Source organism: Hippoglossus stenolepis, chromosome 23 (genome assembly GCF_022539355.2).
Source record: "Hippoglossus stenolepis isolate QCI-W04-F060 chromosome 23, HSTE1.2, whole genome shotgun sequence".
In the NCBI taxonomy this organism is placed as follows: domain Eukaryota; kingdom Metazoa; phylum Chordata; class Actinopteri; order Pleuronectiformes; family Pleuronectidae; genus Hippoglossus; species Hippoglossus stenolepis.
In genome coordinates this window covers 16,920,903-16,943,923 of record NC_061505.1, presented here as the reverse complement: position 1 = coordinate 16,943,923, position 23,021 = coordinate 16,920,903, and the positions used below count along the sequence as shown (strand labels likewise).

The 23,021-nt window shown below is 40.5% G+C and overlaps 1 protein-coding gene across 3 annotated transcripts in view; it reads right to left on the bottom strand.

Annotated features, from left to right (window-relative positions):
- mtm1 (myotubularin 1) overlaps positions 1-23,021 on the bottom strand; it is a 52,723-nt gene that overhangs the window by 5,640 nt on the left and 24,062 nt on the right. For 2 of the 3 annotated variants that reach the window (XM_035148809.2, XM_035148810.2), the window contains 10 exons: positions 22,828-22,929; positions 12,727-12,810; positions 12,447-12,596; positions 10,635-10,820; positions 8,423-8,605; positions 8,160-8,315; positions 7,918-7,965; positions 7,570-7,662; positions 6,064-6,177; positions 5,781-5,957 (listed from right to left, as the gene is read on the bottom strand). In XM_035148809.2, the coding sequence (XP_035004700.1) occupies positions 5,781-5,957; positions 6,064-6,177; positions 7,570-7,662; positions 7,918-7,965; positions 8,160-8,315; positions 8,423-8,605; positions 10,635-10,820; positions 12,447-12,596; positions 12,727-12,810; positions 22,828-22,929 (1,293 nt within the window). Of the gene's footprint in view, positions 1-3,249; positions 3,391-5,780; positions 5,958-6,063; positions 6,178-7,569; positions 7,663-7,917; positions 7,966-8,159; positions 8,316-8,422; positions 8,606-10,634; positions 10,821-12,446; positions 12,597-12,726; positions 12,811-22,827; positions 22,930-23,021 lie in introns of all 3 variants that reach the window. The other variant, XR_004694704.1, reaches the window with a different exon arrangement.

Below are 23,021 nucleotides of genomic sequence, written 5' to 3'. Positions count from 1 at the left end.
ACAGACGCGCACGCACACACACACACACACACACACTTAATGACAGTCGACATATATCCGTCATTGCCGATGGAGTATACTAATATTGTCAAACTTTCATAGGTTAGACTAATAATCGTATTATGATTTTAATATTTGTTAATGGATGCTCAAATATTATCAACCTTAAATCACAAATTGATCTTTAAGACACTCACAATCTACTTCTCAAGCAAAATGTCAATGGGTACTGGTAAGACCATCAGACCAGACAATCTATTAGGCTGAATCTGACTTATGAATTGGAATCTCTAACATCACAGTTAAAAGGCTGGGGGAGACTGTGTTGTGTTTGAATCAGTTTTAAAAAGCAGTATTTCAGACCATCTGTGCAGACATTTGAAAGCCCTTCCCAGACACCTCTTTCTACTTTTAGACCCATCTCCAAGTTGTAAACTTTTATTGAAAATTTTAGAAAAAAAAGTTTCCACCCAACTGGTTTCATTACTGAACATCAATCAAATTAATGACAAATTTAAATCTGATTTCAGCTCCCTGCTCTGGTCAAGGTCACCAGTGACTCACAGCTTTCAGTCGACAAAGGCCTGTCCACTCCAGTTTTACCCTATTCAACTGCAGCTCAGTCTCTAAAAGACAGACGAATTTGATTGGAATCAGAGATGTGGCTCTGGATTGGTTTATCTCTGATGTGTTGAATAGGTCCTTCTTAGTCCAATTGGAGATGGCTCCTTCTCTTGTGCCTCTCTTTTGTGGCGTGCTCAAGGGGGTGTAACACCCGCCAACGTAATAAAATCCTACAAATGGAATAAACCACAAATGGAATAAAAATCGCCAACTTTTAATGTAACAATCCCACAATCGTGATAAATTTACCGCAAACATAATAGCAGTTGCCTACTTTGTGGGAAGGTGAAAATCTTCAGCTTTCAAAATTGTAATAACTTCCTACAAATGTATGCAGAGCGGGTCAAGACGTGTCAAAGCAGCGGTCTGAGTAAGTTATAAATAACTTACAGAAACATTGCGCTCAATATAGGCTGTGCATTAGCAAGTCATCCTTCTCTTCTACTTTCTCTGTCATTATCTCTCTCTCCCTCAAACAGGCAGCTGTAACATTTCTTGTTAGTTCACAGAATTGTTTTGTGGCACGTCAATCTATCTCCTTTTAATACATTTTTTTTATTTGCATAAGCAAAAAGAAGAACATTTTCTTCTTGTTGCTGACGTTTAATGTTTGAGCTTCAACTGAGCAAATAATATATGTGTAGAGTCTGACACTCAAATGCTGCTTTCACATTCCTCTGCTGTGAGGATTTGTGACATCACAAATAGTTAGGGAGCCAGTCGTGGTCCAATATTCAACTTAGAGGAAACTCAAAGCCTCCAGTGCACATACACTGAGAATGGACTGTTCCGTAAGGTAGGAGAAATGTTGTGTCCTGCTGTAAAACGTATATCATATATTTTTAGGATTATTGAATTTTAACACACATTAACACATTATTATTCAAAGAAATGTATTTTATATACACTTAAGGGAACACTTAATCGTCACAGTTTAACACCAAGTCAGTTAAACTTCAGGGATATCAATCTGTCCATTTAGGAAGCACAAGTGATTGTGAATTATTTCACCACCTTTGCTGCAATTGAACGTGACAACAGGTGCAATGGTGAGGTTAAAGCAAGACAACCCCCCAAAAGGGAATGGTTTTACATGTGGTGGCCACAGCCAATTGCTCTCTTCTTATCCTCCCTGACTGATTCTTCTCTAGTTTTGTGTTGTGCTAGTGCCCTTGTTACTACTTTTCTAGATGTCTACCTGATAGTGCTGTAGCTAAATTTAAGGAAATAATTCCAATTACATTTAAACCCGTATTATCCGTCGATATAACCAACGAATTCTTCAAAAACCCTAGCTCCACTGAGATTGACCATCTCGTCCATAGCTCTGTAAAGTCATTACGATTAACATTAGACTCAATAGCGCCTCGAAAAAAGAAACGTGTAAAACATAGTAAATTAGGTCCGTGGTATAATTCCAACACACATGAATTAAAACTAGCGTCAAGAAAACTAGAAAGGAAGTGGCGCTCCAACAACCGTGTTGAAAATCTCCTAGCCTGGAAAAATAGTGTTAAAGTTTATAAGAAGGCCCTCCACAAAGCATGTTGGAGGGGGTCGCGCCCCAGCACCCCGTGTTAAGAGGCTGCCACTGGTTTCATGTGTTGTTTGAGGATTTGACTGTAAATCCATGACAATTTCTCGACTAAGGGATGTAGCTTAAATATCTCAAAGTTCATCAACTGGTCAGCAAGTGCTGCAAACTGGAAATCACCATTGGGCTGTGGATCCAGTTGTATGGAGAAACTGGAATAGATAAATGACTAACTGGTCCTCCTTCGTATAAGGGATGCAGAAGTTTCTTTGTTTTGACGTCTTTCCTCTTCATCTCTGGTGACACGACAGATGTCTTTGACTGAGCCACTTGAGCCTAAAATCTGTTCTACCAAGAGGTGAAAACTTAACCTTGTACCTTCATCCTCGTCTCAGATTCCTCTTTACAATGACTCCATTCCGAACAGCATGTTTCTTTGTCAGTCTGTGGGTCTTGCACCTAATCCTAACTAAAACCTCATCATTGGCATTATAGATGGATGGAGGATTTGCAGTACTTGCTTTGCGATCCATTTCTTCATTATAACGCTTAGTTCCATTTTTGGTCTTCTTCTCACTCTGTTTCTCTTTTTCAAATGAATCCCTTTGTTTTCTTGAAGGAAGCAGTGTGTCTACATTTTTCGTCACGAGTTCGCGGGATGGACGGGTGCTTTGAGCCAGCAGTATTTTGATGCTTTTTTACGGCCATTATAAACATGGAATGGTGTCATCCAACCCAGCTGTTTTTTGGGATCTTCATTAAGGACTTGAGCATATTTGGGTAAATGACTGACTCAGTTCACCCCTCGCTTCTCTACATTTATAAGATCATAGAGTATCTTTTTTCTTAATGCCCTGTGCATTCTCTCAATATTTCCCTGGTTTCAAATGCTCGTTGAACAGCCTTCTCACTCAACCCAGAGTACTTCTTTTCCAGCCTTTACTTTCCGTGCATCCGAATCTTTAGTGGCATCAATTCCTCTCTTAGCAAGTTCCAGGATATCAGACTTCTTTACAAAAACCTTCCTGTTGCACAAAATGGACTCTCTGTCATAACTTAAGGAATACCAGTCCCTGTTTCTGCATACTGACCGTTGACTTTTTGTGCTGTCTTCAACAGGGACATCAGATTCCCCCTTGAGTACCTTCAGTATAACACTATAGGTCCCATTATCCATTGGCCGTAGGTGTGTGGACAGTAGAAGTAATGTTATGTGGATATTCATCTTCAATCTGTGAGAACGCAAATATGATATGGTATAAATTTAAGTCTAAATCTAAGTGGTCAATCAAGTCAATGGTCTTATATTGATCAACTTTGACCACTGAGTTTAGACCAGGGGTCGGCAACCTCTCTATCAAAAAAACATATTTGAGCTGAACTTTCATATTTTGTTGCATTTAATCATAGAACTACAATAAACAAAACTGGTTACATTTCCATATAATCTTTATTTTCAGTTTACTATTCACCACAGGGAGCCACCCCAGAGAGGCTAAAGAGCCGCATGCAGCTCTGGAGCTGTGTGGTTGCCTACCTCTGGTTTAAATTGCTACTGTTGACGGTTTGCTTTGAAACGGGTTCGGGAAGTGTCGGAAATATACGTTTGTGACATAGACAGATAAACCTTGTGGTTCACTGCAGAATAAACATAGAAAATTATCTTTCACCTGAGTTTTTATGTTTATCTGATGAATTTCTGACACAAACAAATGTTTGCAACACTTTCTGTATTCTTTTGTTTCATAAAAAGGGGTTTTATTGTGTAGCAGAACCTGTGCAGAACATATTGTTGAACTGAGAAGCTAAATATTGTGCATTGAAAAGATGCTGTAAATATGAATTGATATTAATGTGAATATTGTGCATTAAATAGATACATTTTCAGAAGTGCCTTTCTTTGTCTATATTTATAAGTGTTTTTTTTGGAAGATATCGGGGTGGTAGATCTAGGCTTACGTTTGGAATTAAAAAGTGAATTTGGGCTCGAAAAGGTTGGTGACCACTGGTTTAGTAGATCTTAAATGTAACGTTAATCAATCTAAAGAGTCAAGAACATATAAAAGAATAGGCTATGTCAAAAGCAGTGATGCGCAGGGGTTTTTAAGACCCGCACCCAAACTACCCGAACTTGGACTAAATGTTCTTAAGAGAGTGAGAAAAGACACTTTTTCAGCCTGTAAGGGTCTTGGCCATCACCCTATCTGATTGCTGTCTGGGGTGCTGAAGAGGTACACTACTGAAACACAGATGAACCTGCTGCAGAGAAATCCTCATTACAAGAGGCGTTTTAAAATCGATTCAAAGGAGATCGATTTACGTGCCTCAAAACAATTCTGTGAACTGACAAGGAAGAGAGAGAGAGAGAGAGAGAGAGAGAGAGAGAGAGAGAGAGAGAGAGAGAGAGAGAGAGAAGGTAGACTTGTTGATGCAGAGCCTATATTGCACGCAATGTTTCTGTAAGTTATTAATAACTTACTTAGTGCTCTACTGCTTTGACACCAATATTGAAAGCTCAAGATTTTCACCTTCCCGCAAACGTAACAAATCCCTGCAAAGGTAATAGCTATTACATTATTACGTTTGTGGGATTATTACATTAAAAACTGCCCATTTGTATTATATTTGTGGGCTGTATTACGTTGGTGGGTGTTACAGGGGTCTATTTTGGACCCCACCTATTGCCTATGCCCTTGGAGAAAATCATGGACTGACCTGACACTGATTCCGCTGCTACACAAATGACAACCCCTTGTGGAGCCTGTTCAAGCCCAGTACCACTGACATTTTTTGTACCATATCATGCCTCCGTGAATTGAAATATGGGATGTCCTAAAATTTCTTTGACTCGAGAATCAGAAGTGATTGTAATGATATCTGGCCTGGCCTCAGTACAAGCAACATCAACAATATCTTCTCTAGTCTGAGGGCCTTAGCAAATAATGATTAGTAAGAGACCAGAAACCTCTAAATTATGTTCTGACACTCAAAGTTATGCAGGGATATTTTGCCAAGTATAGACAGCTAACCCAGATCAGGTCATTCCTTTCTTCTTAGATAAGGTCATCCATACTTCTATCTACCCCAGACTGTTGCAATGCACGATATTTATTTATGAAAACATCCAACAGCCACTACAAAATATTGCTGCCATTCTTTGAATCATTGCCAATCCCCTTTTGCTGCCTGAGTTTGAGCAGGGGCCCCATTGGTTCCAAAATCTCAACTTGTCACTAAAGGTGATCAGGCCTCTGCTTTTCTGGCCCCTCAGCCGTGGAACTCCCTGTCAGGAGATCTCCTTTAAATTTCTGTAGATTCACTTACTAATTGTATGGCTTAGAATAAACTGTTAGTAATTGTTGTTACTATAAGTCATTATATTTATGGATTATATTTACTTGTACTATGTGGTTTTTTGTGAGGTACTCTTGAAAAGTGGCATAAATATAGTTTATCAAGGCAGTTATGTTTTCATTGCTGTTGTTTGTCTGTCAACTGGATTACTCTAACTATTTTTCAGTTTCTTTATCATGGCAAGAAAGGGCATTAGCCTTGGTGGACGTATGAGCACTCAAAGCTCACTTCGAGTTGTAAATAATTATTGCTGCTCTTATTATATTACCTGTTGTCGTATGCGTGGGTTCCAGCGGATGTAGTATGTTACCCACAGCTCTAGGTGACGCATGCTGGCAACGGGGTAGAGGACCCTGCCAGACTCAGGGGTGTAGAAGGGGTTTAAATAAATGTCCCACTTGCTGTTGACCAGAGACCACAGAGACACTGTCTTTGACCTCACCTCCTGCCCCACAGAAAGAGTATGAGAGTTTGTTACAGTTTCAAAACAGTGCAATGCATGTTGTAGGGTAACTTAGAGCAGGCAGTTTTACATGTCCTTGTGGTCTTACATGCTGGTCTCGTGCACTCTCACAGTTGTAGAGGAAAGTCCCAAAACGACAGCTGTAGAGATGATCCAGGATTGTCAGCAGAAGCCGCTCATTAAACTCAAAGGCTGTAGGAAACTGAACGGAGAGTTAACCAGTTAAAAGACCTTCAAACTTTTCTTTTGCAGTGTGTGTACCAGAAAGTCCAAAGTATATGAGCATTTCACCCTCAACATAGCAAGAAACCAAACTACCTGCAATATTTGTAAGGCGGACGTTGCTTACCATAGAGTTTAAAAGCGTAATGTTATCCTTCTCTTTGAGAAACGTCTTTTTTAAATCACATTTATGCAGTCCGAAGAAGAGTAAAGGTACAATGGATTGCTTTCTGCAAAAGACGCAGATATGTACTCCGCAGCAAGCAACATCCACCCCATCAGAGTGAATCTTCCTTGCAGCAGGGAATATCTGCTCTCAGAAGAGAGCAAGCCCCACACGAGACCAAGTGGAGATGCTTATATCAGCACTTTACCTGTTCTTAGTTCACAGAAAAAATAGATAATTGAATTTTAATATATTTTTTATATCAGCACTTTACCTGTTCTTAGTTCACAGAAAAAATAGATAATTGAATTTTAATATATTTTTTATATGAGCACTTTACCTGTTCTTGGTTTACAGAATAAAAGGATACTTGAATATTAATGAATTTTTTACATAAGCACTTTCTGTCCTTGGTTTTAAATGGATAAAAACTTGATACTTTTTTTTATTTTTGTATCAATAGTAGCCTAATAAGCAGCAAAGTCTATTAAAAGACATTTTTTAATGAAGTATTGATCTTTATGTCAATAAAACAACCTCAAGCTAAATTTTAAAGCTGATGGCTAAATAAGAGAGTATTTGTGTGATTCATAATCCGATTAGTCGACTAATCGTTTCAATAATCAACAGATTAAATCAGAATAGTCGTTAGTTGCAGCCCTAATTCGAACAAGAGTCAAATACTGTTCCGGATGCTGGTAGAAATAACATGACATTACAGTGTTAACTAAACTGAAAAAATAACTAATACATTTTCTCCATTCAAACGAAAAAACTACAACCCATAGAAATGTCAATACACCAACGTCAGACATGCCCGTCTGCAAACCAATCAATGTCGAGTATAGGTAGAAACAGATCACATAGCTGATGACAACAGGACGTACGCATGTTATACAAAATTCTTTAGCGCACTCCCTAAATAATTATGTGAAGCCAAAACTAACCGGAGCGATGTAAACGATGTAACAAAGACGTGAACCTTGGGTCAAATTTTGCTTTGTCCTATGAATGTGACTGACCAAGAGGATTAAATCACACCACCCTCTGATCTACTTTCCACTTCAACAGCAATACTGCATATTGAGCTGCTGCTGTACATTCTGCACAGTCTGTGCACCCAACACCTACTCACTCAAGTGATTTGAAAGTCTATGGTATAATATTTTACTATCAGTTCAGCTTGATGATTCAAACATACTGTACCTGTTTAGTCATCTGCCATACACAGTCAATGAACTGAACAAAGATGGGCGATCTGTCCTGATCTGCATGGTTCTTGTCACCGTGACCTGTCCTCTACACACACACACACGCACACGCACACACACGGATGTTAATAGAAAGACACAAAGCTGAAGTAGATAGTTCTGGAGATTAGTCGTATAACTGTTACTTACTGGGGGCGGCGTATAACTCACCTGGTAGAGATGCCGCCCCATCGAGGCTATGCCTTAACCATAGCGGCCGTGCTGCATGTATTCCCCAAATCTCTATCTGTCCCCCCTTCACAGCTTGCACACCCCCCCCCCCCAAAAAAAGAAAATGACTTACTGAGGCGAATTTGTGCCCAAAGCTGATCCATTCCTTCTCAATCAGCACCTAAAACATCATAAAAATGTTAATTGTACCACGTTGATTGTAATTTAACTCTGTCCATTAGTTTCACTAAAGTTTAAGCGCAGTAAGACCACTGCAAAGGTGCACTAAAGATTTGCTCACAACGGGTGTGAATTTAGCTTTCCTTATATGTTTGAGTTGTTTCCTTTTATAGTCTAGTCTCTTCAGCCACTGACCTGAAATCCTCTGAGTGTGCGGTAGTGACTGTCCAGCATCAGCATGGCCAACGAGGTGAGCTGGGCAGTTCTATCCCAGCCATCACTACAGTGAACCACCACTGAGTTTCCACTGGAAACCTTGTCTGCTACTTGGATGGCTCCTGACAACACCAGCTACACAAACAGACTGAATTTAGACAAGCATTTACACTTTTTGAAAATGCGCAATTCAAACCCATAAAGGTAAAACTGTTTTTATGCGTATACAAACTCTTTCTTACCTTAACATGTTCTAGCCAGTGTGTAGACTCTAGACTGGATAGCCAATGTGATTCCTCAACATTTGGGTAGACAATGTCTTTGAGTTTCTTCAGGGATTCCCTCATGACATGGATATTCTGGATGTCTAAGAAGATGAGCTCTGCGTTTTGGTACTCATCACCCTCATAGCCTCCTCCAGTGGCCTGTGAATTCCAAAAACAAATGTTAAAAATGGTCTGTATTTATAAAGGACTTTTCTAGTCTTGATGACCACTCAAAGTGCTTTACATTACAGTTTTGCCATTCACACACACATTCATAAAGTGCATCTATGTGCATTTTCTCTATCACACAATGATCACACACTGATGGAACAGCCAGTCAGGGGCAATTTAGTTCACTATCTTGCCAAAGGACACTTCGGCACGCAAGATGGGGAGACTTGCATCAAACCCAAATATAACTAGCGCTGCAAGCAGCACCTATGGGCCTTCCCACCCAGCAAACATCGGTGCCAGCCGCGACACTTTTTTTAGGAAAAGCACAATTGCAAGCCATTCCCTGAATGAAAAGCAGAAGCTACTTAATCTCCCCGAGCACAAGCTCATGACAGATGCAGCTACGAGATGGAACAGCGCCTGTGATATGTTGGAGCGCTTCTTAGAGCAGCAGCCCGCAATTTGCACAGCATTACTCTCCTCTGAGGTGTGGAAGAATGCCAAGGAGTTGTGGACCTTAACTGAAGCGGACCTGGCCTGTGCTGAAGATGAGGCTAAAGCCCTGAAGCCGCTAAAAGTTGCAACACTCGTAATGTCAGAAGAAAAGACCCCTACGCTGTCTGTTATAGCACCGCTGCATGCCCAGCTGTCGAACTGCGCTCATGTCCAAGCAACAGACTCGGCACTTACGAGGGACATTAAAAACACCGTATCCGGGGATCTTGGGAAGAGATACGTGAGCGACAGATCCTTTTTGTGCATCGACTTTTTTTTTTAATCGGGATTAGAAAGATAATTATTTTATTTTACTTTTAAGATCTTTGATGGCCAGAATTTTAAGTGTTTTGAGTAGTGCGGTCCTTAAGGCTTTGCCTTTGTTGTTATATGGAATAATAAAGAACAGCTGTTGTAGTAAATTCTGTGCAGGACATGGTCATTATTCAAAAGCAACGTGTATCGTGATACGTATCGTATCTTGGCCTCTGTATCGTGATACGTATCGTATCGTGAGGTTGTAGGCAATACCCAGCCCTAACTGCCTGTAGCGAAAACAATGGCATTACAATTTTTTTTTATTACAGTTGCTCAAACGACATTCCTCCTTTTCTTGTTGGCCTTTGAATGTGGAAAACGAGGGAACTAAAATTACCGCACTGCGGTTGTATACCTCCCCCAACCAGTGCACTTTTCGTGTACATATTTCTACATACTTTCTTTTCCAGATTCATATTAGGTCACTTTGACCACTGAAAAATAAACTGATCACAACTGCCAGCTGATCAAAAGTTTTATGAAATTCCCTCAAGCAGTGTTGAGCTGTCACATTCAAAAAGGCCAAAAATCTAATCAGTTTATCATTGAGTCTAAGTGAATTGTACTATATAATTACATTTCCTATGGGCAGTCCTAATATATCACATTCACAGGGATGTAAGGTCACTGTGACCTTGACCTTGAGACCTCCGACCACCAAAATCCACATAGTTCATCCTTTAGTGCAAGTAAATATTTGTACCAGATTTAAAGTCAAAGCATTCTTGTGATATCACATTCAGGATAATGGGAAGGACGGACTGATAGACAAACCAAAAACATTGGCTGTCGATGGCGCAGAGGCATATAAATTTGTTTCGGTACATTGTACCCATACTTTGTCTTCAGCATCTCTAATATGATAATTTGATGATTTTCTCTCACCTGACTGATTGATAGGATTTTACGCCGATTAATCGATAATGGAAATTATCCTGAATCACAGCCCTGATTGTAACCTTTTCGAAAAGGAAACCATCTCATCAGAAATATGAAATATGATGCATGCTTAAAGTAGAAGCTTCCTCAAGGGTTAACATTTCATAGTGACATTACAGAGCTGACATCATGTGGTGCTTTCTACTATTTCAGATTGACTGATGCTGACAGGTAATGCTCATGAGATGGTAACCTGCTATACACCCTCCTGCGTCCGTCAAACCAGCCCTGACCCCTGACAGCACTCCCTTTCCCTTCACACCTTGTTGGCCACAGCGTTGACGTTAGGCCTGGCGTCATATATAGTGAGCTTGGCAGTGTCGTTTGCCTCCCTGATCAGGTCCAGATAGCGCTCGTCATCTTTGTTCCTTTTACCAGACATGCCAACCAGAGGCTGACTGCAACGGACAATCACTGCCTGGTTCTCCCTGTGGATCCATGATAGAACCTGAGGCACAAAGACAGATGAAACATTTGCAGATGTGACTCGTTACTGTAGGGAATGGTGTCGCTGTCAGATAACTTTTAATGGTTTTCAGTGCAACAGTCAGAGATTAGGATTGCTGCTACAAACAATTTGACTTCTGCACCAGTTTGTCTCTTATCATTTAAGACAGTGTCAGGGCTACAGATTTTGAAATTGTTGAAACGAACAAAGTCAGTGTGCTTTAGAGGGGTCGGTGGATCAGGGAAAGGGAGGGGGGACCAGTACCAGCAGAGAAGCTGATATTTTGTCCTAACTCTCAGGTGTTTGGGGTCGACAACTGCATTTAAGGCAACGAGTTGTTGACCTGCCTCCTCTGCTCAGCTGTGTGTGTGTCACTCCTACCTCCACACACACAGAGCAGAGAGAAACTCAACAGTGAATGCAGTACAGACTCACACTGAGCTGGAATTAAATGAGTGCACAGAAAAATAAAGTATTTTTTTCTATGGTTTCTTTGCAGACAATAGTACTGTAGATTTTTAAAACCAATTTATTCTGTTGGATGTGACTGTGACTATGAAACATCATTATTTGTCTTAAAGCGAAAGTTCACAGAAAAATGAAAATTCACTCATTTACTCACCACTCAACCGATGGAGGGGTGGGTGAAGCGTTTGAGTCCACAAAGCACTTTGGGACAGTCAAATCCAATGCAATTGAAGTAACTGCTAATCCATTTTTCAAATGCCAAAAAACAGAAAAAAACATAACATGCCTTCATACTGCTCGTCTGGTGTCATCCAAGTATCCGTAAGCCCCGACATTCAATTTCGACTTGAAACAGTTTAATTATTATTTTTTTTATTTACCTAAATGTCCTCTGATATCCTCCTCAGAGTTCCTATTTGCACACACTGCACACAAGCTCTCGCTCGGGGGCACGCGCTAGCATTGCTAGGTCCACCAGCATCGCTACTTCCAGAAGCGGCCTTTAAGGCTTAATACACAGTGTAAATGCAGCCATTTCGAGCCAAATTCGAATGTCGGGGCTCACGGACACTTGGATGACACCACACAAGCAGTATGGAGGCATGTTAAGTTTTTGAAGAAGGAGTCACCAGTTACCTCAATTATATTGGATTGGATTTGCTCACAACACTTCACCCTACCCTCCATCGGCATAGTGGTGAGTAGATAATGAGTGAATTTAAATTTTTCTGTGAACTATCCTTTTAAGTTCATTCGTCTCAAATCTTGAGTCAGATAAGACTACTTTGCTGTCAGGGAGAACTGAACTTAGGAAAAGAATGCTGTGTAATTTGCTGTCTTCAGCATTATCCTTCTATTCTGAATACACTTAAGCAAACTAAAGCCGTCCTTCAATGTTAATGTTGCACATTTGATATAGTGTTATATGGTGCTTTTTTTATCTTATTTCTAATAAAATGTTTTAAGCACATTTTTACAATTACACTGACAATACTGATAATCATAATAATTTTGGTCATCATAATCAAGATACAAAATGTTCACACCGTTTCACATCTACTCTACACCAGAGGACCTAAAATTTCGTCGTTGCTCCCAGAGGCTTCATTGTCAGATGAAAGCGATGTGCTCCAAGACGGCTGTGGGTCTTATGCTCACCGGTATGCGTCCTCTTGATCTGAACACTGCAACTCTTCTGAGGTCCTCCTCTTTACTTTTAAAGGGTACTGTCAGTACAGTAGGGTAGGTGTCGCACAGCTCATAGTTCTTATTAATGAATGTAATACGCCACTTGTTATTAGGTAAACCCTACAAGAAAAGACAAGATCATCATTAGACATAGATATTTTTACACAACACAACCCACTGATTACAAAATGATGCACAGTAGAAACAAGTGCCGGAATCAATGTCCTTACACTGTACTTGTCCTCCTTACCTGGCGTCTAAACTCTTCTATGGGTTTGTAGACATTCCAGCCATTCTCCTCATACTTCTCTTGAGTCACATATGCAAACACATGCTGGATGCAGGGGAGAGAAGAAGACTTTCATTGACAGACGACAGTGTTATTATGTCAGCAGCAGCAGCACAGTGCCCCTGACTACAAACACACACATCAGACCAGTGGCAGCCTTTTATCAATTTGCCTACTGGCTAGATTTAAGAGGTTCATACTCAAACACCAGTGGTTCTCAAACTTCTTCTTGCATGCTCCCATTCAGAAAGCAAAATAAGTTCACACCCACCTCTGCACAATTTATGTGAATCATAAACGAGGAGCAATGGATAAAACTTGGATCCATGTTTTAAGAACAATAGCATTAGCAACGTCCTGTTTGTTTTTCCCCGAACATTTGTTAATTCAATTTATTTTATTCATGAAAAGGATTTATTTGTCTCATTCAGTGTGCCAAAGTGTCCATGGGCAAGTCACTGAACCCAAAATTGCCTCTGATGGCTGTTGTGCCGGCAGCGTGTAAGTGATGTGTGATCGAGAAATTGCTGCACATAGATGCACTGTATGAATGTGTGAGTGTGAATGAATAGCACAACTGTAATGTAAAGTGCATTGAATGGTCATCAAGACCAAGAAAATTTCTATATAAATAAAGACCATTTACCATAAAGGTAGCCCGTACACATATATGTACATAAATACATACAATTACACACATATATTTATACATAAACACATGCATACAGAATTTGGGATTGTAGGTCTTAACTGATCTGGGACTCTCGGATGGTTACAAGGAGAAGCTGGAACAGAACAGAACTGCCGATGTCTAAGAACGAACTGCAGAAACTCTCAGGACTGTGTAACTATGCTAGAGACCATGTAAAAAGCAATCAGAAATACGTCAAGCCACTGTATGCATGACTTAAGAAGAAAGAGGATTCTAACAAAGACTGGGTTTGGACTGCAACTGATTTGAAGGCCATCAAGGCAACTGTATGCTCAATACCAAGAAGCCTGACCAACAGAGGTCAGTTGTGATCAAGATAACGCTATGGTGAAGGAGAGGGTATTGTAGCTATGTGGATCTATACATTGTCCACAGTGGAGAAGAAGTATCTGCTTGAGGACAAAGAGCTGGATGTCCTGGAGTGCTGCAGTGCCCTGAAAGATCTAGTACAAGGCTAGGGAATTAAAGGCATCACCCAAAGCCAACTTCATCAGTTCCTAAAGAAGGGTATACCAATGGAATAAAAAGAGACAAGACAATACGACCTACTGGGTCTTTATTCTCAAGCAGAACGGAACTGAATGTTCTCTGCAGAAGGGAAAAGCTCCTGGAAGTGCCTAAGCAGGTGAAGTTACCGCTGTGATGACAGGACTGCTTGAGCTGGACAAGCGCAAAAGCAAGAGAGCAAGAGTGATCCCATACAGTTTTACAGCTTTCAGGCTCTCAAAGAAGAACTGGACATTTGGATTGAAAATGGCTTTGGGGGTACCAAAGGAAAAATGGTAGCCCATCAGGACTTGTGGAATAAAGTAGCCAAATTATGGCTTATTATTGACGTGGGGCACCAGAAGGAACACGCTAAAGAAAGAGCACACTAGCAAGGGATTGACAAAGTGGATCGAAGTGCAGCAGAGAATATTTGTCTTTGTGGTCAAAAAGTGGGATAAAATGGTCAAGGGAAGGGTAGTCCCTAATGAGCCAGTGGTGCAGGCCGTATATAAGGCATAGGCCATGCATTATCCACTTTGGATTTCTGGTAATAGTGTAGTGACCATCCTGGAGCAAGTCTGCAGTGATTTGGGAGTGCCTAAGGAACTGAGGACAGACAATGGCACACAATTCCACAATACCCAGGTGGGCCGATTGTGTAGTTTGAATAGATTTGCCTTATACAAGTAAGTATGCAATAATGAGTGTAATCAGTGATACAATTTTCAGGGTACATCTGATGATACATTAATAACATTGCAAGTCTTTCTGCTGACACCAAAACACTGTGCTTCACATAAAGCATATCAGCTGTGTCATCGCGTGTCAAAGTCCCAAACATTTGTCCTCCCAAATTACTGGCAAACTGGGCTGTTGACTCTGTTGAAATTGCCTCAGAATTTAGACTTCAATTGTCCTGTTGTTATTAAACTTTCCCAGTATTCCAATAAAAAACGTTCAAATGAAAAACACCATTTTGCATTACATTTCAATTACCTGACGCTTTTATCCAAAGCGACTTACAATAAGTGCATTCAACTAGGGTACAAACCCAGAACAGCAAGAATCATGTAAGTACATTAACTTAACACCAGAAAGAATAAACTGGTCCTCTGTCACATACTCATTCTATTTAAATGTAAAGTACAATTTTAAAACTGCCATAACCGCCATAGCCAACTTAAGGATGTGTCTGAAGGGTTTCCTCTGAAACGTCAGCACACTGTGCGTGAATACATCCATTCCTGAAGATGCCACGTCAGTCGTGAACGTCATCACGTTAGAGGGCTCATCGAATCACAGCCTTATGAATGAAGCGTCTGTCTACCGCAAACAAGAAACTCCTGGCTGTTGTTCAGAGTGGGTCAATGAATGACTTTTTTCGGTGTAAAAAACTGGCTGAAGTCAACACCACACTGTTTTCCCTGGAGGAGAGGATGACTGTGTTGGAACACAAAGCTGCCGGCCCAGTGTGGAGGAGTCAAAGCTGAAAAGACGGGCGCACAATCACAAAATTGTGGTAAGAGCTAAGCTAAGTAACTCGCAGATCTGAATAGCATGTAAACAACTGTGGGATTAGCGAGAAATCTGGTAAGAGAAGAAGACAGCAATGAGTGCTTGAGCAGAACTAGTGTACGTTGAAATATGTACGAACTGCTTAAACTTAAGAGTTTGTTCTTAAGTTTTTTCATTAAAGTGACTTTTTTGTCCTGTTGTATTTTATAGGAAATTGTCCGTCGTCTTCACACCTCTGAGGCAAACGGCAGGGGCCACGAACTGGAGCAGGGGTACGATTAAAAAACAGACGCACTGTGCTGTATTAAAACATTCTCTATGTTACTTTATCTGTTTATGTGTTCTCACAGCCTGAGCCCCCCTCACAACGAAGGTGTCACTGCACATTTGGTAGAAGCTGTAGCTGCAAGTCCGGATTTGCAGGGTGGAAAATGACCCCATTGTATGTAAGTAACTGTGTAGTTATTGTGTTTTTTACTGTGGATCTTCTTACGGTGAATTAGCAAGTTGTGTTTTTACACTATTTGTGCTGAATGTAAATAAAGCCTTGACTCAACATGTACCTTGTAAATGTTTTTTTCTTTCTCTACATTATGTACAACATATAACATCAAGCATCACATGAATGTATGTATAGTCTTCAGTAACTGCAGTGCTTTTGATATAGGCTTACTAATAATTAATATTAATTAATTAATTATTAGTAATAATAACTGTATTAATTATTATCATTATTGTGTGGGAGGGGTTTACTCAAGTGTGTATTATAATGGCCCAGGGTGACCAATAGCAACAGATCTACCAGCCAATCACGGGTGACTTTTCGTTTCAAAGGTCTGTGGTTTCATCCAATGGTGAAGTGAGTTAAGTTCTCGCCAGGGGTTTCACTGCAATGCATATGCTAATTAGATCACACCTTCGCTCTGCTTCTCCCCCGCCATCAAAAATAACAATCCTCTCTATTATAACCCCCACTTCCATGCCTATTCATAATAACAGGCAGTCCCAAAACAATTATTGTCATGGGTCATATTGCCATGGGCAATAATTCCTGCCTTTAGTCAATAAAAATGTCCCTTTCCTTTTTGTAAAATGTGTATGAGTGTTATTAATGTGCTTTCATTTGTCTATTGCACAGATTAGACTATCATAAATAATACATTGTTGATTCAACCTGTTTTAAACCTGATGATGGAAAGTGCAGCCACCACTGTGGGAGGAATCTGTGATAAAAATATCTTTAAAATGTGTTTGTTAGATACTATAGCTTTATGTCAATCTGATCTGCTAAAACAGAGGTCTTCAACAAGGGGTCCGCGGAGGTACTGCAGGGGGGTCGCAAATTTTTGGTTTGGTTGTTTTTTTTTTCCACAAATTTAAATGTCTTTAAATACACATTAACACGAATCCAACATATTGTAGCGAACGGATAAATGGAGGCAGAATACATTATCTTTCAGTCAGCCCTTTGCAACAACATATCTTTGCGAAAGTGGATTTTCCTCACTCACCTACCTGAAAAACAAATACAGGTCAAGACTGCAGCCTGAGGCTGATATGACCTGATATGACTTGAGGATTCACTGTCCCTTCTACATGAACCTGTGTATTATTTGAATAGCTTAGTATTGAATGCACAATAACAGGGTAGCTATGTTTATACATGGCACTAGGCCCAGTTTAATATAAAACACAATTTTATACAATATACAGTGCCTTGCATAAGTATTCACCCCCTTTGGACTTTTCTACATTTTGTCATGGTATAACCACAGATTAAAATTTATTTCATCGTGAGTTTATGTAATGGACCAACACAAAATAGTGCATCATTTGGAAGTGGGGGGAAATATTACATGGATTTCACAATTATTTACAAATAAAAATCTGAAAAGGGTTGAGTGCATATGTATTCACCCCCTTTACTGTGAAACCCCTAACAAAGATCTGGTGCGACCAATTGCATTCACAAGTCACATTTGCAAGTCACATAATTAGTAAATAGGGTCCACCTGTCTGCAATTTAATCTCAGTATAAATACACCTGTTCTGTGACGGACTCAGAGTTTGTTGGAGATCATTACTGAACAAACAGCATCATGAAGACCAAGGAGCTCACCAAACAGGTCAGGGATAAAGTTGTGGAGAAATATGAAGCAGGGTTAGGTTATAAAAAAATATCCAGAGCTTTGAACATCTCTCTGAGCACCATAAAATCCATCATAAGAAAATGGAAAGAATATGGCACAACCGCAAACCTACCAAGAGGAGGCCGTCCACCCAAACTGAAGAGTCGGACAAGGAGAAAATTAATCAGAGAAGCAACCAGGAGGCCCATGGTTACTCTGGAGGAGTTGCAGAGATCCACAGCTGAGGTGGGAGAATCTGTCCACAGGACAACTATTAGTCGTCTACTCCACAAATCTGGCCTTTATGGAAGAGTGGCAAGAAGAAAGCCATTGTTGAAAGGGATCCATAAAAAATCCCGTTTGGAGTTTGCCAGAAGCCATGTGGGAGACACAGCAAACATGTGGAAGAAGGTGCTCTGGTCAGATGAGACCAAAATTGAACTTTTTGGCCTCAATGCAAAACGCTATGTGTGGCGAAAACCCAACACTGCCCATCACCCTGAGCACACCATCCCAACAGTGAAACATGGTGGTGGTAGCATCATGCTGTGGGGATGCTTCTCTTCAGCAGGTACAGGGAAACTGGTCAGAATAGAGGGAAAGATGGATGGAGCCAAATACAGGGAAATCCTTGAAGAAAATCTGATGCAGTCTGCAAAAGACTTGAGACTGGGGCGGAGGTTCATCTTCCAGCAGGACAATGACCCTAAACATATAGCCAGAGCTACAAAGGAATGGTTTGGATTAAAGAATGTTAATGTCTTAAAATGGCCCAGTCAAAGCCCAGACCTCAATCCAATAGAGAATCTATGGCAAGACTTGAAGATTGCGGTTCACAGACGGTCTCCATCCAATCTGACTGAGCTTCATCTTTTTGCCAAGAAGAATGGACAAACCTTTCCATCTCTAGATGTGCAAAGCTGGTAGAGACATACCCAAAAGACTTGCAGCTGTAATTGCAGCGAAAGGGGTTCTACCAAGTATTGACACAGGGGTGAATACTTATGCACCCAACAGATGTCAACTTTTTTGTTCTCATTATTGTTTGTGTCACAATAAAATTTATTTTGCACCTCCAAAGTACTATGCATGTTTTGTTGATCAAACGGGAAAAAGTTTATTTAAGTCTATTTGAATTCCAGTTAGTAACAGTACATAATGGGAAAAAGTCCAAGGGGGGTGAATACTTATGCAAGGCACTGTATATAGTAGGGGATCCCTGCTCCATCTCTCCATCAGTTTGGGGTCCTTGGCCAGAAAAACGTTGAAGACCCCTGTGCTAAAAAGTTCTTCCTTTCACCCTAGTATGTCTGTGTGAGGGGGAGATAGGGAGAGGGAGAGGGTTTGTGTGTATGTGTGTGTGTGTGTAAGAAAGAGAGACAGAGACTAACTATCTTTCTTTATCTTCAGAGAGGAGTGTGAAGGACCCCAGGATTGACAGAGCAGTGTGAGTTGGAAAAAAGATTGTGGCCGCCGTTGCTCACAGCTGGAAGCGGGCATTCCGGGATGCTCAAGTGGAAAAAGGCCTACCCCAGCACAAACTGGTCACAGAAAGACAAAAGATGATCCAGCGGCTGTTAAAACAAGAAAAGGCCATCACACAGATCTTGGCTGCTAACAGGTCAACCAGGCACCTGGTGCTAACGTTGCAAGACGAAAATGAAGGATGGAAAATGCCCTTCATTGTTTGCACAAATAAATGCTGCTGCCTGCAAGCTGCAATCCCCAATAAAATATCATCATACATTTCGTTATCGCAAATTTCCTTGAAATATCGTGATATCATTTTGAGGCGTGTGTGAATGGGTGAATGTAAAACTGAACTGTAAAGCGTTTGAGTGGTCATCAAGACTACAAAAGCGCTGTATAAATACAGACAATTTATCATTTACAGACCAATACATATTGCTTGAATTTGGGGAACAGAGTCTTTAAGTTGGTGTGGTAATCACCACAAAGCTGTCTGGATGTTTACTCAGTATCTCACTGATGGCGTTGTAATGAGACAAGTCAGGTGTACTGTTTACACTGCAACCTGCTAATGAGATGCGACAGTTGTTGGAAGTTGGCCATGCTCAAGGGTGGCAGGTAAGAAGATATCTTGAACCACTTTTGTCGCGTTGAGCCTATCATGAAGAGAGCAAGCCCAAGGGGTTGGCTGTCATTACTGGAGGTAAAAAGGGGGGAATGGAACCATTTGCACCACCACTGTATCCAATGGTAGGAGTTCCTGAAGAAACAGACAGGTCCCCATCACTACAAGACTTGATCGTTCCAAACATTTTTTCAAACATATGGGGCAACAGCCATCCGCACCGCCAACTTAGACAACAATCTAAGTTTTTGAAGCAGAAGATGCATCCCTTCTGCTCTGCAACTGCTTGAATCACCCCGACAAAACAACCCAGGTGAGGTATCTCTTGCCCGACTTGGAGTTTCCCGCCTGTCTCAGCTGCTCAGCCAAGCAGTCTCTGAGGCTTGGCTTTATGACCCCTTACAAGGCCAGGGGGTGAGCCCACCAGTGTCTACAATGCAAGTGCCACTGGTCTTCAGAGAGCCAGCAGAGCCAGAATACACCCATGAATATAAGGATTTGCCTGATGATTCCCGGTAGCTAGCTCTGCATACGGGATGGGTAGGACCTATCGAGCTGACCACTTGGAGAAGACAAAGTCACACCAGAAGGCTGGAGCCGAGACGGAGTGCTGCAAACACCATGGAGCATGGCAATGCGGGCTGCCATGCACATAAGGCCGGACCAAATAACCAATTAACTCATTATCTACTCACCACTATGCTGGAGGGCCTAACCCTAACTGAAACTCTGTCAAATTTACAGGATGAAAGAGGCAGCATCAACTGTGGAGTACATCCATGGAATACTCCATATATGTGGGTTGTATTGCAGTCTGGTGCAATGAGGTCTTCCAAGTGAATTTTCACATTCATATGGCCAGAGGCATATTCTACCACAACAAGGTTACTAGCTGCTAGTGCATACCTGAACTAAACTTTAAGTGGAAGAACATCAATCAATCAATCTAATTTTATTGTATAGCCCAGGGGTAGGAAACCTTTTTTCTATCAAGGGCCAATTAAATTTCCATACCATCCTTCGAAGGCCATACAAAATTATTGTTTATCGTGAACACATGTATCACACCAGGGCTCCAGACTTATTTTTTGCATTGATTGCACTGGTGTGCAGAATTAGCACATAATTTAGGTGCACCCAAAATGCATTAATACACCTATCAAACCTTTTCTTGACAGTTCCCATATACATGGGTAATTTCATAATTAGGGCTGGGTATTGTCACTGATTACACAAATCGATTCACAAGGTCAAAATTTGATTCAATATCAATTCAGGATATATTATTGTGAAATACTAATTTTGCTTGGATATGTGCAAGGAAACCTCTAATTTGGCGCATTAATACAAATATTAAGGTAGGCTTGTCACAATAATATATTTTGTTGGACATTACATTGTGCCAGAAAACATTGTGATAAATTATATTATTGTCATCATTTTGAAAACATTTTATATCACTGATAATGCAATAACATGATCATGCAAGCAGGCTCCACCCTTTTAAAGAGCAATTAAAATAATTATTGAGGATGTTTAAATATCCTAAATACATAAAAAATAATAAAATATATCACACACAACCAAAACAATAGATATCAATAGAGCCAAACAATAGATCTTTGGCTCTGTTACCAAAATAGCTCTTGAATAAATATGAAACATTTGGCACCAAATATGTGTTACCAGCTCAGTTAACAGGATTGTGTGTGTGTGTGTGTGTGTGTGTGTGTGTGTGTGTGTGTGTGTGTGTGTGTGTGTGTGTGTGTTTTTACATGTCTCGTGAACTCTGGAGCGAATCAAACAAACACAAAGTAAACTTTATGTTCACTTAACAAAGTGAACAGTACTGCTCAGGTCCTAATAATTTCTGTTCAGTGTTGGTGTTTATTGTTAAAGTGTAAAGTAAGCGCAGGTTAGCAGGAGTGTGGAGGGAGGACACTCATTGTTCTACTTACTGGAGGACAGGAGAACACCCGACCACAAGAGGGGAGGCGTCCACTTTATGGCTCCATTGTGTATGCATGTTTTGATCATCACTGTGAGCAACAGTCATGCGTTTGTGTTTTAGAGAATGGAGGGGGTGACTACAATGAGTTGCCCAGTCTATTTAAGTATTTAAATAGACTTTTTTTAAGTATTTAAGTATTTAAATAGACTTTAAGTATTTTACAGGAGTATTTTGTGAAAATCCTCCTGTATTTAGTTTGTTCTTCCTCGGATTTCTTTGTGTGTTGTGAGCTTCTTCCGACAAGAAACAGATGACTTTGACTATCTTCAGCAGTTCGACAGAATAGAGCATTAACCATTTTTACAAAACTGTTTGGACCCAAAGTTCTCTGTGCTCAAGGAACATGGAATCTTTACATTACCGGACTTTGTACGGAGTCAAGGCTCCTGCTTGGATTTAAAAAGTTCCAAGGCTAGGAATAGATTACAAAGGCCACATAGTCTAACCCCACCTCTCTAAGGTATTGATTTGATACAATTATTATTTTACATCTTATTTTCTAATCAAATTCCGAATCAAAATTTGTTCAATTTTGATCTGACTGAGCTTGTTAATAAGTATTTATTCTTAAATAAATTTCTTAACTTGCATTTAAAGAGAAATTGTGGACATTCACTTTGTATATCCTCCAAGATACAACATATAACTAATGTGTAAGCTTGTGTTTAACACAGGTGATAGGGTTAGGGTTAATAAAATGTAACAGATCCTTTGGACCTCACAAGGTCTCTTTAAGCTTCCATTAACAAGTGTGACTGAAGTATCCAACTCACAGAGGGGTTACTCGGTTGGGTGCTTCATTAGTGGAAGCAGGCAGGATGTAGGCAGTTAGAAGCTTTGCGAGTCTCCGCATCACCAGCTAGATTATTCTTAGAAACCTTATTAGAATAATATTTTTTGGGGCTATTGACTCTGACCCTTTAAACGTAGAGATGGAACAGCCACCCCTGTACTGGGATCTAACAATCTATATACACAGTACAACTTCAGCTACATTTGTATCATCTGAATTTCTTTTGCTGGCCGAGCCAAAAACAATGTCCAATTTCTCCGGATAGACCAAAATAGACATCAGTCAGTGGATGGTGGGAGAAGTCAAAGGCACACTTACTAGACAATGTGAGAGGGGAAAGGCATGTCTGAAGAGGAGCTCAAAAATATCTCGTCTGCTGTGGCCCTCCTGCTTCAGGGCAAACCTCAAGTTCCTCATGTCCTAAAGAGAAAGTCAGAGAAAGTCAACATCAATGCACATTCCCAAACAGCACACACAAACACAAACATAAATGTATTCATGAAGGGTTTTTC